General features: G+C 34.1%; 1 protein-coding gene across 2 annotated transcripts in view; it reads left to right on the top strand.

Annotated features, from left to right (window-relative positions):
- ANAPC10 (anaphase promoting complex subunit 10) overlaps positions 1 to 16,677 on the top strand; it is a 75,415-nt gene that overhangs the window by 22,030 nt on the left and 36,708 nt on the right. For both annotated transcript variants that reach the window (XM_079921139.1, XM_079921140.1), the window contains exon 4: positions 8,015 to 8,135. In XM_079921139.1, coding sequence (XP_079777265.1) covers positions 8,015 to 8,135 — 121 coding nt within the window. The remainder of the gene's footprint in view (positions 1 to 8,014; positions 8,136 to 16,677) is intronic.

A 16,677-nucleotide genomic window follows, 5' to 3' on the forward strand; every position in this document is an offset into this window, starting at 1 on the left:
GTAGTTTTGATTTGCGTTTCTCTAATAATTAGCAATATTGAGGATCTTTTCATGTGCCTGTTGGGCATCTGTGTGTCTTCTTTGGAGAAATATCTGTTTAGGTCTTATGCTCATTTTTTGATTGGGTTCTTGTTTTTCTGTTATTAAGCCATATGAACTGTTTGTATTTTGGAAGTTAATCCCTTGTTGGTAGCATCATTTGCAAATGTTTTCTCCCAGTCTGTAGGTTGTATTTTCATTTTGTACATGGTTTCCTTTGCTGTGCAAAAGCTTTTAAGTTTAATTAGGTCCCTTTTGTTTATTTTTGTTTTTATTTCCATTACTTGAGGAGATGGATCCAAAAAAATCTTGCTGCGATGTATGTCAAAGAGTGTTCTGCCTATGTTTTCCTCTAAGAGTTGTACAGTATCTGGTCTTACATTTAAGTCTTTAATCCATTTTGAGTTTACTTTTGTATATGTTGTTAGAGAATAGTCTAGTTTCATTCTTTTACATGTAACTGTCCAGTTTTCCCAGCACCACTTATCTTTTCTCCATTGTATATTCTTGCCTCCTTTGTCGCAGATTAATTGACCATAAGTGCATAGGTTTATTTCTGGGCTTTCTATCCTGTTCCATTGATCTATATGTCTATTTTTGTGCCAGTACCATGCTATTTTGATGACTATAGCTTTGTAGTATAGTCTGAAGTCAGAGAGTGTGATTCCTCCAGCTCCATTCTTCTTTCTCAAGATTGTTTTGTCTATTCGGGGTCTTTTGTGTTTCCATGCAAGTTTTAAAATTTTTTGTTCTAGTTCTGTAAAAAATGCCATTGGTAATTTGATAGGGATTGCACTGAATCTGTAAATTGCCTTGGGTAGTATGGTAATTTTAACAATATTGATTCTTATAATCCAAGATATCTTTCCATCTGTTTATGTTGTCTTCAGTTTCTTTCATTAGCATCTTATAGTTTTTGGAGTATAGGTCTTTTGCCTCCTTAGGTAGGTTTATTCCTAGGTATTTTATTCTTTTTAATGCGATGGTAAATGGAATTGTTTCCTTAATTTCTCTTTCTGATCTTTTGTTGTTAGTGTATAGGAATGCAAGAGATTTCTGTGTATTAATTTGGTATCCAGCAACTTTACTGAATTCATTGATTAGCCCTAGTAGTTTTCTGGTAATGTCTTTGGGATTTTCTATATATAGTATCATGTCATCTGCAAACAGTGACAATTTTACTTCTTCTTTTCCAATTTGTTTTCCTTTTATTTCTTTTTCTTCTCTGATTGCTGTGGCCAGGACTTCCAAAACTATGTTGAATAAAGGTGGTGAGAGTGGGCATCCTTGTCTTGTTCCTGATCTTAAAAGCTTTTAGCTGATCTTAAAAGCTGATCTTAAAAGCTTTTAGCTTTTTACCATTGAGTATGTTAGCTGTGGGTTTATCATATATGGCCTTTATTACATTGAGGTATGTTCCCTCTGTGCCCACTTTCTGAAGAGTTTTTAACATAAATGTTTGTTGAATTTTATCAAAAGCTTTTTTTCAACTATTAAGATGATCGTATGGTTTTTATTGTTCAATTTGTTAATGTGGTATATTACATTAATTTGTGGATATTGAAAAATCCTTGCATCCCTGAGATAAATCCCACTTGATCATCGTGTATGATCCTTTTAATGTATTGTTGGATTCTCTTTGCTAGTATTTTGTTGAGGATTTTGGCATCTATGTTCATCAGTGATATTGGCCTGTAATTTTCCTTTATTGTGGTATCTTTGTCCAGTTTTGGTATCAGAGTGATGGTGTCCTCATAGAATGAGTTTGGAAGTATTCCTTCCTCTGCAGTTTTTTGGAATAGTTTCAGAAAGGTAAGTGTTAACTCTTCTCCAGATGTTTGGTAGCATTCACCTGTGCAGCCATCTGGTCCTAGACTTTTGCTTGTTGGGAGTTTTTAAGTTACTGATTCAATTTCAGTACTGGTAATTGGTCTGTTCATATTTTCTATTTCTTTTTGGTTCAGTCTTGGGAGATTGTACCTTTCTAAGAATTTGTTCATTTCTTCTAGGTTGTCCATTTTATTGGTGTATAGTTGCTTGTAGTAGTAGTCTCTTATGATTCCTTGTATTTTGTGGTGTCAGTTGTAACTTTTCCTTTTTCATTTCTGATTTTATTGATTTGGGCCCTCTCCCTTTTTTTCTTGATGAGTCTGGCTAAAGGTTTATCAATTTTGTTTATCTTTTCAAAGAACCAGTTTTTAGTTTCATTCATCTTTTCTATTGTTTTTTTTTTTTTAGTCTAAAAGGATTCATATAGAATCACTATTATTTCTTGCTTAGATATTTGATAAAATTCACCATTGAAGCTATCTGTTCCCAGAGTTTTTTTTATGTGAAGTTGTTGGGTTTTTTAATTAAACATACAACATCTTATTTCTTTAATTGATTTTCTATTCTTGAATCAGTTTTTTTTTTGCCATAGCACAGATTTTCTCTTTAATTACCAATTTTTCTCCCATGTTCATTGAGACATTTCTCCCCCAGAAAAATATAGTTTTTTTATGCCTCAGTTGTCAGCAGATTTTTTTATTTTTTATTTTTTTAATTTAGTTTTTATTTTATATTGGGGTATAGTTGATTTACAATGTTGTGTTAGTTTCAGGTGTACAGCTAAGTGACACAATTATAAATATATATATATCCATTCTTTTTCAGATTCTTTTCCCATATAGGTTATTACAGAATATTGAGTAGAGTTCCCTGTGCTATATAGTAGATCCTTGTTGATTATCTGTTTTATGGAATCAGTTTGATAATTTGTTTTTTTCAAAGAACTTGTCCATTTTATCAAAATTATCTAATTTATTGACCCAAAGTTGTTACTAATATTCAGTTATTACAATATTGTGATTTATAAGAAGAATACATGGTTATTCAGATGTCTCATATATACTTGGTCTTTGTTCATAGCTCCTGGCTCACAGCTCCCCAAACCCTTGGAATTTCCTGAATTTTAAGAGCAATGGGGTAACATTTGACTTCTTGCTTTCAGGCTCTTGAAAACACTTTAGGGAAGGTGACTTTTGGATTCCGCTCAAGGGTGGGAGCTGGTTGTGGGGAGAACCAGCCGTGTGATTAGCAGGTTGGAACTTTCAGTTCCACCCCCTGATTTCCAGGGAAGGGAGACAATGTTTTCCAGTATGTTCACATTAGTATTTCCTATTGCATATGCTCTTCTTCAGCTTTGCTACTAGTTAATCAAGAGACATCTATGTCTCCCCTCTTGAAACTGGTCAGGCCTTTGTGGATTTCTTGTCTAATAGAGTACGAATGTTATGATACTGTTATTTCTAAGGCTTGATCATAAAAGGCAATCTGCCTTGTTCTCTCGTTTATGTGATTCTCTCCCTTGATACCCATCTACCATGCTGTGAGAAAACACACATCAAATGGAGAAGCCCATAAAAAAAGTGAATCAAAACCCAAGCTCTCAGCTAGGCTCCCAGCTGACAAGTGTCACCAGCTTACCACCATGTTAGTGAGCTGTCTTGGAAGCAGGTCCTTCACCTCTGAAGTCAAATAGCCACACCCAGTGCTGTGTGGAGCCTTCCCCTCTGGGCCCTGCCCGAATTCCAAATTCATAAACAAAATAATGATTATTTTTTTAAGCCACTAAGTTTTGAGGTAGTTTGTTATATACCTATAGGTACATGTTTATGTTTTCTCTTTTTAAATTATTATTTTTTAATTCCATTATCTCAGTCTTTTCTACATCTGTCTTAATTGACTGATTTTTCCTCATTATGGGTCATATTTTTCTGATTCTTTGCAGTAATTTTTGATTAGATGCCAGATATAGTAAATTTTACCATGTTGAGTGTTGGATTTTGTTTTATAAAGACGATTAGACTTTGTTCTGGTAGGCAGGTAAGTTCTTAAGAATCAACTTGATCTTTCTGAGGCTTCATTTTAAGCCCCTTTACTGTGGTCTAGAGTACCTTTTACTCTAGGGTAGAAGTCAGCAAACTTTTTGTAATGGGGTAGATAGTAAATATTTTAGGCCTCGCGAACTATGTTTTAAGCTGTGGCAACTGCTCAGCTTTGCTGTTGTAGTGCAAAGGCAGCTATGGACAGTATGTAAGTGAGTGGGTGTTGCTTTGCTTCAATATTACTTTTTTTACAAAAATAAGTGGTCGGTCACATTTGGCCTCTGAGCTGTGGTTTGCTGATCCCTGCTCAAGGGCAGCGAGCCTCCAGTTTTTTTTTTGGTTTCGGTACCACTTTAAACTTTTATTGAGGTCTCCAAAGATCTTCTGTCTACTTTTTATATCCTCTCAGTATTTACCATATTGGAAATTATAGCTGAGGAATTTTAAAGTATCTATTTATTCATCTAAAGTTAAATAATTAACCTATTATTATGTTAACATAAATACCATTTTTAGATGAAAAATAACTGTCTCTTCCAAAACAAAAAATAGTGAGAAGAGTGTTATTGTTTTACTTTTTTTGTGAATCTCTTTAGTGTCTGGCTTCAGAGGAGACAGCTGGAGTCACACATATGCTTCTTCATTAAATCTTTTACAGTATCCCGTGTCAGATCACATCTGGAAAACTCCACTGTATACTCATAAAAGAATGATTCTGAAAAAGGCAAGTAACATCTTAGTGTTATTAGGAAAATAGTTGTGACCTTGTTGATGCCCTGAAAGGATCTTGAAATCCCCTACAGATCCCCAATAGATCCCCAGACCACTCTTTTTTTTTTTTTTTTTTTTTTTTTGCGGTACGCGGGCCTCTAACTGTTGTGGCCTCTTCCATTGCGGAGCACAGGCTCCGGACGCACAGGCTCAGCAGCCATGGCTCACGGGCCTAGCCGCTCCGCGGCATGTGGGATCTTCCCGGACCAGGGCACGAACCCGCGTCGCCTGCATCGGCAGGCGGACTCTCAACCGCTGCGCCACCAGGGAAGCCCCCCAGACCACTCTTTAAGATCACTTCTCTTGGGCAAGATTAGCCTCATGGAATACAAAGGCTTGATCCTTCTGGGATCTCAAATGAATGTCCTAGACATTTGAGGAGCTATTTGGATTCTCCACTTCGGTTATTGGGAACTCTAATGTTTGCTTACTCTGTGCAAAGCTCTGGGAATTGTTTGGCTTACTGTTTCTCAGTAATTGTCCTTCCCCCAGCAACTGTTCTTTGCATGTCTTTGTGGAGTTTCACCCTATCTATGCCTGTGTAGATTGGTGTTCAAAGACTCAAGGGGACTCCAGGCAGATTTTTGGAGTTTTTGCTCAGTATAGCTCCTTCCTCAGTTCAGTGAGACTGCAAGATTCTTTTAGGCTTTTCTCTGCCTGCATAGCAGTTGAGAAATTGCCATCAGTCAGAAAGCCCAGTTATTCATAGGGCTCACCTCATTCGTTTCCTTTCTCTCAGGACTTACAGGCCTTTGCGTCTTGTCATTCAGTGTCTGCAGACGATTGTTCTATATGTGTTGTCTGGTATTCTAGTTGTTTATGGTGGGAGGGCAAGTCCTGTAGCACAATGTATGTGCTTCCTTCCCACATGCATTGCCACTGGACAAGCAGCATGATTTTCTAAGCAATATTATTTTTAAATTTTACCATGAGATAAAATTTATAAATAATTTTAAAAGGCTTTATGGAATAACAGTTTTAACTTTATGGGAGGTCACAGTTTCCTTCTCAAATCTAATGAAACTACATATATAGCATAAGTTATACATATGATTTCTGGGGCTACATAGACCCAAGGGTAAGAACCCATGATGTAGCTCAAATTTAAAGAATTATAAACATCTACATGTTAGTGTTAAATGGTGTTAATGACAATGCTGGATAAGCTAAGTACGATTAATTAATAGGAAGGTTATAGTAGTTAAGATCATATGAGGCAGGCAGATACATGCGTAAACTACAACACTGCCCACCTACTAGCTTTGTGACCTTAAGCCAGTTATTAACCTGAGTGTTACTTTTTTTTTTTTAATCAGTAAATAGAGGTGATAATAGTTCCTGTATCACAAGGTTAAGGAGTCAATGAGATAATACATATAAAGCATTGCTTCTGGGCCAGACACAGAGTATTCACTTATTCACTTGCTATTTCTGCTGTGTTTATAATCATTAGTGTTATTATTATTCTTTGCCTCTCTAACCTAACCCTGGTTATCTTGTAGGTTCAGCGACTAAGTTATCCTGAATTTAATAACTTAGAGATGAAATTATTCTAAGCAAAAGGTTTGGTCCTTTAGATCTGCTTTTGTTTAAAAAAAAAAAAGAAAGAAAGAAATCCTTAAGGGTAATCTTCATGATCTTTGATCTCTCCATGATAAGAAAGACCTTTCACTGCCTGTTTATGGCTGGTGCATCAGAGAAAAGATCTTTTGTATGCCCTTCAAAATTTCCTCTTCTTTCTTGCCCTTCCCCTCCTGTCTCCGCAGCAGACAGAGAAGGATGTCAGTTTGATACCGCTGGCCTCTTTTGAAAACCTGGTAATGGTATTTATCCTGTCAGCAATTCCTGAGTATTTAGCGTTTTACATCTTGATCTGTCTTTATTATTTGAGGAAAAGTCCTTAACTTTCCCCATTCCTTTCTGATGAAAAGCTTGAGCTATAGAAGTTTGGTCCCCTCACTAAGAGCTATAGATCCCCTGCTGTTTTTATAGACTGACTTTTGACACAGGCTACTTCTGTTCAAGGAGCTCGTTATTAAGTGAGTGCCAGTTTATATCAGATCTTAACTTTTAAAGCACGTTTAAATAGACTTCTTTATGGTTTTTTGGTTGATATTTAAATTGTCTGTTTTTTTCCCCTAATGACCACAATAATACATGCTTATTTTGAAACATTAATCAGAAAATATAGAAATCATAAAGAAAGAAATAAGTTTCACAACATCAAAATAGTCACTTTTACTATTTTTGTATGATTCTATCTAGACCTTTTTCTATACATATGTAGGTTTATATGACTTTAAAAGTTTTTTTGTTTTTCCCAAAATGCAATCCTTTTTTATATTCTGTTTTGTAATCTGCTTTTTTTCCCTACTGTAACTACATATCTACGTGTATCTCAAATAGTTGTGTAGTACTTCATTAAATTGGGTATATTGTAATCTGTTTAATTCTGTATTGAGATGGACATTTAGGTTGTTTATAATTTTTCAGTAATTTAACTGCAGAACAATAACGATTTCTCTTCATCTGCTTTAGAGTAGTGTTATTATTGTCCTTTAACGCATTCTTAGAAGTTGAATTTGTGAGTCAAAGGCTTTGTACCTACTAACTGGATATGAAAGTAACTTTTTCTAATCAAATTTGGGTATTATCAGTTATTATCATATTTCCCAATATGATAAAAGACTAATGTCTATGTATGTTTTAATTTCTCTTTCTTTGATTATTAGAGATTGAACATATTTTCATGTTTTCTGGCCACTTGCAGTTTTCTGAGATTAATTTTTGTTATGTAGTCTTGGCTTATTTTTCTAAGATATGTATGTTTTAAAAACAGTAGAATTTTATCTCTTGCATTAAGTAATAAGATTATAGTTTCTGTTTTTTTAAACATTTTTCTTTTTGCTAGAATTAGTTTCTCACTTAGCTATTTTCAAGTATTAACATAGGAAATTAAGTAATTAACTACTAACTAGTAAAGAAAAACAAGCTTGTTAGAATAATTCCTTTGTCTAAAATACAAATGAGAACTGAAAACTCTTAATGCTTGTTTGCAGTCTAAGGTACCTATTTTGGCTAAACTGTTTCTTTTTTGCTTACATCTGTTTCTTGATCATGTTCTAGGTAAGAGATGTCTGTAAAAGTATAACATGTGTATCTATTTTTTCATAAGTTCTTCATTTTCATCATTGTTAAAATTAAAGAACATGGAAATTATTGATTCAAATACTCATTTTAGCAAACTATATGACTTAAAATCAGAAGGTAACGTGTTTTGTATATAATCTTTCCACATGATAAAAGGCTTGTTGTTTTTACTTTATTGCTTTTAGAAGAAAAACAACAGTGAAGACATTATGTATTTATGCGGACTACAAATCTGATGAAAGCTATACTCCAAGCAAGATCTCAGTCAGAGTAGGAAATAATTTTCACAATCTTCAAGAGATTCGGGTATGTCTTTAAAATTTTTTTAAATATTTTGTCCTGTAATGTTTGCTCTTTAGAAGATGGTCACTTTTGACATTAAACAGATTAAAATGTTAATATATAAAAGGAAAATTGTTAATATTTTACAGAACATATTTTAAATTTTTTATATTTTTAATTTTCTTTTGAATTCTGAATGTCATCTTTATTTCTTTCCCAACATCTTATTATGGAAATTTTCAGACATACAGAAAATCTGAAAGATTTAAATAGAGAACTTCAACATACTTATATCCTAGATTCTACTGTTGTTAGTGTTTTGCTATATTTGCTTTATTATAATCTGTCCATTATCTAATTTTTATGTCCATTTCCAAATAAGCTGCAGATATTTATACACATCACCCCAAATGCTTTAGCATGGTATACGATAACTGGAATTATTAATATTTGCTTAAGGTTTATTTTTTAAGGTAAAATTTATATAAATTTTGCATAAATCTTAAGTATATTATCGGTGAGTTTTGACAAATGCATACATCTGTGTAATCCCAACTCTTGTTAAAATTTAGAACATTTCCATTACCCCAGAAAATTCCCTCATATTCCTTCCCAGTCAATCTCCATCTCTATCCTAGCCTTAGAGGTAACTCTTGTTGTGATTTTGTTTATTCATTCATTCATTCATTCCATAGATCAGTTTTGCCTGTTCTAGAATATCATATAAATGAAATCATACGGGGTATACTTTTATGTAAGACTTCTTTCGCTCAGCCTAATTTTTTTGAGATTCATCTATGTTGTTGCATGTATCAGTACTTCATTCTTTTTGCTTCCTGAGTTGTAATCCATTGTTTGAATATATCACAATTTATTTATCCTCTGATAACTTTTTGAAGACAGTAAGACAGTGCTTTTGTGACCTGAATTTTATTAATCCCCAAATATTTACATTTCAGAGATATCTTCAATGATTTTGAAATGTATACTTGGAAAGTTCTGGCCCTTAGCATTTTTTCTTTTCAGAAAATCATTGAGCTCAAATAATCATTAAAATCTTTTCAATTAGGTGGTTCTGAGAGATCTGGGAAGGATGTGTGATTTTTGAAAGACTTCCAGTTACTTTGTGGCCTGGACTCTTATTTGACTTAGTGTTTATATTTAGATTCTATCTCTAGAATCTAAATATTTGTATTTCTTCCCTGAGTTAGTGATAAAATGCTTAACAAAAATCACATATACTTTCATTGCTTTCTCATTAAGTGCAGTGCTGTTCTCTTGTGAAATCTGCTTATGTGTGAACAAATAATAAGTAAGGACATTGTCCACAAGTACTTTTTGTTGTTTGTTTTTTTGTCCTTCTTTGAGGTAAGTTCATCACTTCTTGAGAGGATTAGCTGGTTTTCTTCCAGTTATCTTCCTTTACTTTTAAAGAATAATCCTATAAATTTTCTTGAGAACTAATCTGGTTTTGAAAAATTGTCATAAATTAGATAATCTTCTAGTTTAAAAACATTTCTTATTTTGTCTGACAGACTATACTGGTTAATATGTTCTTCCCATGCTTGAATAAATTCATAAATAGATCAGCTCTTAATTTTTATTTAAATTTTTTTTCATTTTTCACTTGTTTCATTCAGAATCTTTTAAATTCTTTTTGTTATCATAATCATATTGGACCATTTGCTAGACCTTCTTTTAGTCGTGTATTTGATACATTTAATTAGTGCTTAGTGCTTAAAGACTTGAGATATTTACTTCTTATACTTTAATTGTTAAACGTTTTATATTTATCATATGATTGGGTCCCTCATATTGAGAAGCTTTTAGGGCACAGAGTCAGCTTGTTTGGGTTTACAACTAAAGATTTGTCATATACTTCTTCAGACAGGTTGAAATACGTGAAACACTAGAAATAAAAGGTTTTATTCCAAGATATGTGTGGTATATATTTGTAATGTCCACTAGATGTCACCATTGTCCTGTAATTGCTGGTCTCATAAGCTTAGTGATAAGTTCAAGACCTTAAGTAGTCTTAGTTGTACTAGTTTTTTCTAGAGTATATATATTCAAAAATTCTTTAATTCATTTTGGGAACTATACATCTTCATATCTGATCTAGATTTAGATCAGATTTATGTATTAAATATATGTTTGTATTTTGTAAATTAGAGAAACTTTAAATGATATTTGGACCATTGTAGAATACTTTTAATCTAGTCTTTGCTTCTATGATTTAAGTCATGAAACATTGGTCATATAGAATAAGGGCTCTTTTAAATAGTCTCTTAATTTTATTCTAAGTGTAGTGACCACATAGCCTCATGAGACCAGTAATACTAAATATTACCAGGTGATAATGTAAGTTGTTTTCCTGAAAAACTTAATGAACCTACTGCTTTTCTGCCACAGTTCTCACTAAGGAACCATAATTTTTGGATTTTGCTTTAAAATATTAGTGCTACCTTTGCAGCTCATGGTATAAAGAATACTTTTATCTTTACTTATACATCTTTATATGTGATTTACTCTGTGTACCGTTTTTCTTTTATAAGTTTAAGAAATTAAGAATCTGATAGCACTTTGTTTTTTAAGGAAAGATAAGCAGATCATGATTTTGTTTTCTAACATTATTCTCCTATAACATCTAAATTGTTATTATAGAAAAGTCTTTGCTTTTTCTAACTTATATACTAAGATGAGAGATTAAAATAGTGTGAACTTTTATGAGGTTTTTAGAACCATCATTTTATTAGTTATAGGCCTGATTGACTGAGTGGAAAATCCAACGAAATCTTTTTATATTTTTCCATGGATGCTTGCCCACTGGAGGGTGTAGTATGTACTGGAGTGTTTTAATAGGTTTTCCCTTTTTACTAGAAATTATGGATTTGTTTACTTGAAACACTCTAAAACCTACTTTCTTTATTATTGATTTGAAATAGCAACTGTTACAAAATTATAGTTCAGGGTGAGGAAAGCTAATAGGTTACCCTACTTATTCAAAAATTATTGGTTTTCTATCATATGTTTCCCTTCATCTCAGTTATGAAACATGATATATCTAGATCTTTGTTACCTCTGTTGAAAAATCTCTACAAAAAGATCAGACCCTTCCTTTACTATTCTAAAATGCATATTTTAACTTTTATACCTGAGGAGGGACTTAAAATTAAAACAGAAATGAAGTTTAGACTTTTCTGCCTAACGGATACAAGATACCAACACTGGGTTTGGCCAATTAGAACATTTTTGGCACCAGAGTTGAATTTATTTACGCTGTTCATTCTACTTTCTTGTTTTCAAAGTTATCTATCCTATGCAAATTGGAAACCAACAACCTAAGAACATTTTATAATATGTTTATAATTTATTGCTTCTACACAAGAGACTATTTCAATATAGAAGTGAGAATTTAGCATTTCAGAGTCTGTGTCATTATCTTTTGAAAATATTTCATCTCCGTTGTGTTATTTTTATGCCAGAAATCATGTTCATGTTGTCCAGGAAGTTATTTTGGAGATGTTTTTGAATAAAGATATAGTTGCTTATTAAATGTTTAAATCATTTGTATTTTAGCATTATGTTTTGGTTTGATATTGTTCTTTTCCTTTGCTCTCAGAAGGGAAAATATGTGTGAAGGAAATTTTTCGTTTAGAATGAGGAACCAAAAGAATACTATATATTAAATGTGCCCATTTTAACATTTTAGAATACATCTCCAGCTAAAATCTGAGAAAACTTAAAGTCCTTTTTAATTTTCTAACTAGTTATTTCTCTTTTAAAAAACTGTTGTAGAAATTTTTCTTCTTAAGTATAAAACCAAAGTCATTTATTAGACATATAGTGACAGCTCTCAAAATTATTTCTATACAGTTTATGAAAAACAACTTGGTAACTTAAGGTTAAGCAGATGTTTTCAGCATATGTGAAAGTTGTCATTTGGTTCATTGTTAGCATTTTGCTTCTAAAATTTGTAGGATAAAATATTGATGGAGCACAAGATTGAGCACTGAAGTGAATATTAAGCCTTGTTTTTGTCTTCAGATAATCAAGCTGTTACCAAGTGATTTTTTTTTTTAAAGAGGAGGCTCGAAACAAGTCTTCAATGTTAAGAGAGCTGTAATGATATTTTCCTTTTCTTCCATGTGGGTGAGCATTTTGGCTCTCTACCTTGTGTCTTAAATCAGTAGTGTGGCTATGGGAGTCCATATATGGTACTTTGACAGAAGTGGTTAATAAGTCAGCTCTTCTGTTAAAATAACATTTACTATTATAATTTGCCTTCCATTAATGTGTGTGGTAGAGTAAGGAGATGCAGACAAAGGCTCTGACTCTCTCCATTGATCTTAAAATCTACTTATATTTACTTTCTTATGAGGGGCCTATTTTAAACAACTTGTTATAAAGTAGAATGATTTAGGCAGTATCTACAAACATAAATTGGTTTGATAAGACAAAGTGTTTAATTTATTGAACCTTTGGAAAAAATAGTTTTTATTGAATTTAGCCAATTTAAAAGAAAATATTTTTAAAAATTAATTTTTATAACTAACTTTAGGACATCTTTGAAATGAGTGTAGAATGCTTTGGTGAGGTACACGTAATTTTTAGGCTGGAAATGTCTCTTATCCCTCTCTAAGAGTAACATATGCAATTTAAAAGAATATTCATAATTATAAACATTACTTATTTCTAAAATGGAGTTGAGGTATCTATGCATTTGGGGTATATTTTCTCTTGAAACTAAAATACGTTACACAGTAGAGTATCATATATATTTTTAAGAGAGAAAAACATTCTTGTATCTCTTGTTTTTTGTTTGACCATCAACTTAGACTATAGATTTTTTTGACTAGCCTGGCATTCCTATCTAAGACAGATTCATGCTTTGTTCAGTAAATATTTATTTAGGGGCTTCTAAGTGCCAGGCACTGTGTTAGGTACCTGGGATACAGCAGAGATAGGCATGGTTTCTGCCCTTAAGCACTTCGTAGTCTGGTGGAAGAGACAGGCAAATAAGTCAACAATTACAATATAGTCTAGTAAATACATGCAGGGGGTATGGGAACACAGTGGACTATTAGGAATATTAGTTAAAATTTTTTTTCTAAAAGAGGTGGTGGTTCAACTGAATCTGAAGGATAGATGGAAAGCCTACTCAGGTGGAGAATAAAGTGGAGGTGTTCTAAAAGGGGGCACGGTGAACATAAAGGTATGGGAGCATGAGGGCCTGGCATAATGGCAGAACTGCCAGTAATGTAGTGTGCTTGGAAGCTGGGTAGGTGTGAGGAATCCGCAAGAAAGACTGGAGAAGTGTTTATTCATTCAACACATTTACTGTGATGGTAATATGGCCTCTGTACATAAGGAATCTACATTCTTGTAGGGAATAAATATATAATTGTTCCATTGAATATACATAGGCGAAAGTCAGATTGTGCTTGCCGTCAGGATTCCAGGGAGTTTAGACTTTAAATGAGGAAACATTGATCAAGTTAAATCTTGGGAATGATGGGGCTGGAGCAGTGTAAAGACCAGGTATGTAGTATCCAGGTGTAAATTATGAGGCTTTAACTAAGGTGATGGCAGTTGGGTTCAAGAGGAAGGGATGTGTTTGAAGTAGAATCAAAAGGACTTGTGACTGATTGCTACCTGGGGTTACTGGGAGTGCGGGCAGGTGGTTCAAGGAGGTAGGAGGGGGCATCTAGATTTCTCCTCATGTCTGGCAACTGGTTGGATGTTGCGATTAATCAGAAATGGAGTGCAGAGTTAAGGAACACTGAGGATAGGGATAGAGAGAAAGTTTAAGCTAATGGGATTTATTTTTGCCACTGACTTCTGGTATCTTTTCAGATGGAGGGACTTTACAGTGGGTAGTCAAGTATACGGATCTGAACCTGAGGAAAGAAGTCTAGGTTAGAGGTGTAGATTTGGGAATCATCCATGTGTAAGTGGAAGCTCTGGTGTGAGTTTTGATTTCATTCAGGGAGTGTGTATAGTTGGAATGAAGAGTACCAGGGCTGGAACTGTGGAAATGCCAATATTCAAGGATAGAAAAAGATCATCCAATGAAAACAGCTGAGAGGAACTGCCAGAGATGAGGAAAAAAATCAAGAGAATATGATGTCACAGAAGCTGATAATGGTCAGGAATCTAGTTAGATAGGGACTGAAAAGTTTCCTTCCTAAGCCTGTGTGACATGTTATAATAGGCAATTTATTTAATGCAGTTCTGAACTAAGACAGTTCTTGCAAGTAGTTTAATCACTCTTTGGAGTGATAGTTTCTAAATTTATAGATTTGAGACTAAGTTATTTGCTTTCATAGCAAGAATTCCAACTTTTCCTATCATACTATTTGTGCCAAGTAAGAAGATTCTGATGGGTATTCTTGGTTTGTTTCATAATTCTTTGAATTGGAAGGTTTTGTACTGCTGATGCATACTTAAAGGGAACTACGAAATTGATGAGGATCCTTTCAAGAGATTGTGCCGTATGGTTGTTCTTTTCAGGTGTTCTTTCACAGCAGTTATGGAGGAACTGCACTCTTTTTTGTTGTTGTTGTTTTGGGGGTTTTTTTGGCAGAGTGACAGTAGTAACAGCCAAGGGCAAAGAAAACAAACAAACGAACAGAATTAGAAAACCTTTTATTAACCCTATGGCAGGATGTAGTACAATAGAAACAGGTACTTTACTTACAACTGTGAAAATGAGATATGGATCATCAACCCCTGTTATATAAGGAAAGCCTACTTAGCATGACCAGGCAGACAGGCCACGGGTGCGCATCTGGCTGAGAACCTAGCACCGTTTGCCAACAGTAGGCATTTAATAAAATGTTGTCAAATAAATATACCAGTGGTCAGTCCATAGGCTTGTCACTGACCCTTGCTTGTGTAGTTTGCTTCAAAAGGATTATCTGAATAAATCTGATCAATTCCTTCCCTCAGAAATTTTTTTTTAAATTTTAATTGCAATAAAAAAATAACATAAGATTTGCTGTCTTAACATTTTTGAGTGTAGTAGCATTACACGGTCCAGTCCGGTAGCGTTAAGTATATTCATACTGTTGTATAACAGATCCCCAGAACTTTTTCATCTGGCAAAACTGCAAATCTGTGTGCATTAAACAACTCCTCCTCAGTTTCCCTTCCCCCAGCCCCTGGTAACCACCAGTCTGCTTTCTGTCTCTGAGTTTGACTACACCTAGATACCTCATATAAGTGAACTCATGCAGTACTTGTCTTTTTATGACTAGCTTATTTCACTTAGCGCAATGTCTTCAAGGTTCATCCAGGTTACAGCATGTGATAGGATTTCCTTCCTTTTTAAGGCTAAATTATATTCCACTATATGTTTATCCATCCATCTGACAATGGACTCTCGGGTTGCTTCCACCTCTCAACTATTGTGAATAAAGCTGCTATGAACATGGGTGGGCAAATATCTCTTTGAGACCCTGCTTTTAGTTCTTTGGAGTATAAACCCAGAAGTGAGATTGCAGAATCACATGGTAATTCTGTTTTTAATTTTTTACCTCTCTCAGAACTATGACTCACAAGAAACAGGCACGTTAGCAGCAAGACTTGATGCAGAAAGATAGTGTTTTGGAGAGGGTGGGTGAGGTGAAGGGCGTTTGCCAACTGAAGCTTTAAAGTTAGAAGAATATAAAGTATGAGGTATGGGAGGAGGCAGGATGGTGTAGAATGACTATAGAGTGGATGTAAAGACAGAGACAACCAGGGGAAAGAAAAATAGGCTGGAACAAGTGGCTGGTGCCCCAACATGCTTCATTTCCTGACCTTTCTCATACCTGGTTGTTTACTTTCCCCTGGGTTCCCATGGATATATAAACTTTTCGGTAAGCCCCCGCTTCCTGTAGAAACTTTTGAGTGAATTTTTATTCTTGGCAACTAAAATGACCCTGAATAGAACAGTAATTGCAACTGAAAGAGCTGCAGCATATCTTGCTGAAAAATACCTGCTGAAAATATTTATCGTAATTTAAAAATACATCGCATTGAGATGAGCCTACTCAAGAACTTTCATTTTTTTCGTCAGCCTCTTATTTTACATGTGGTAAATGAAGAACTAGTAATCTCCAAAACTTAGAGGCAAATAGGTGATTTTTTGATGGGACCAGTGTTGGCATTCAGAAGAGAAGAATGAGCATGTCTATTTTGACTTAGATTGGATTGACCATCATAGAATCATTTTTGAATTATTGTGTTCACCATTATTTGTGTTTATCGTTACCTTTGCTGTTTATTAAGTACTTTCTACATATATGTCACTGTGCTAGGCAGTCACCACTCACTATTTCATTTTGTCTCTCCAAAGCTCACGTGGTAATTAGATGTTATTATCATCCCCATATTCAAATCAAGCTGAGGCTTAGAGAGGCGAAATGGATCTTTTGCTGTGTGGCTCACTCTAAACATGAGAATGTTAGAACTGAAAGAAACTTTAGAGGTAATTTAGCTCATCAGAAGCTCAGATGCTGAGCGTACAGGCAGGTAACACAACACCAAGAATCCATGCCTTATCCAAAGGGGGACAGCTGCT

This window comes from Stenella coeruleoalba (genome assembly GCF_951394435.1).
Source record: "Stenella coeruleoalba genome assembly, chromosome: 4".
Classification (NCBI taxonomy): Eukaryota; Metazoa; Chordata; class Mammalia; order Artiodactyla; family Delphinidae; genus Stenella; species Stenella coeruleoalba.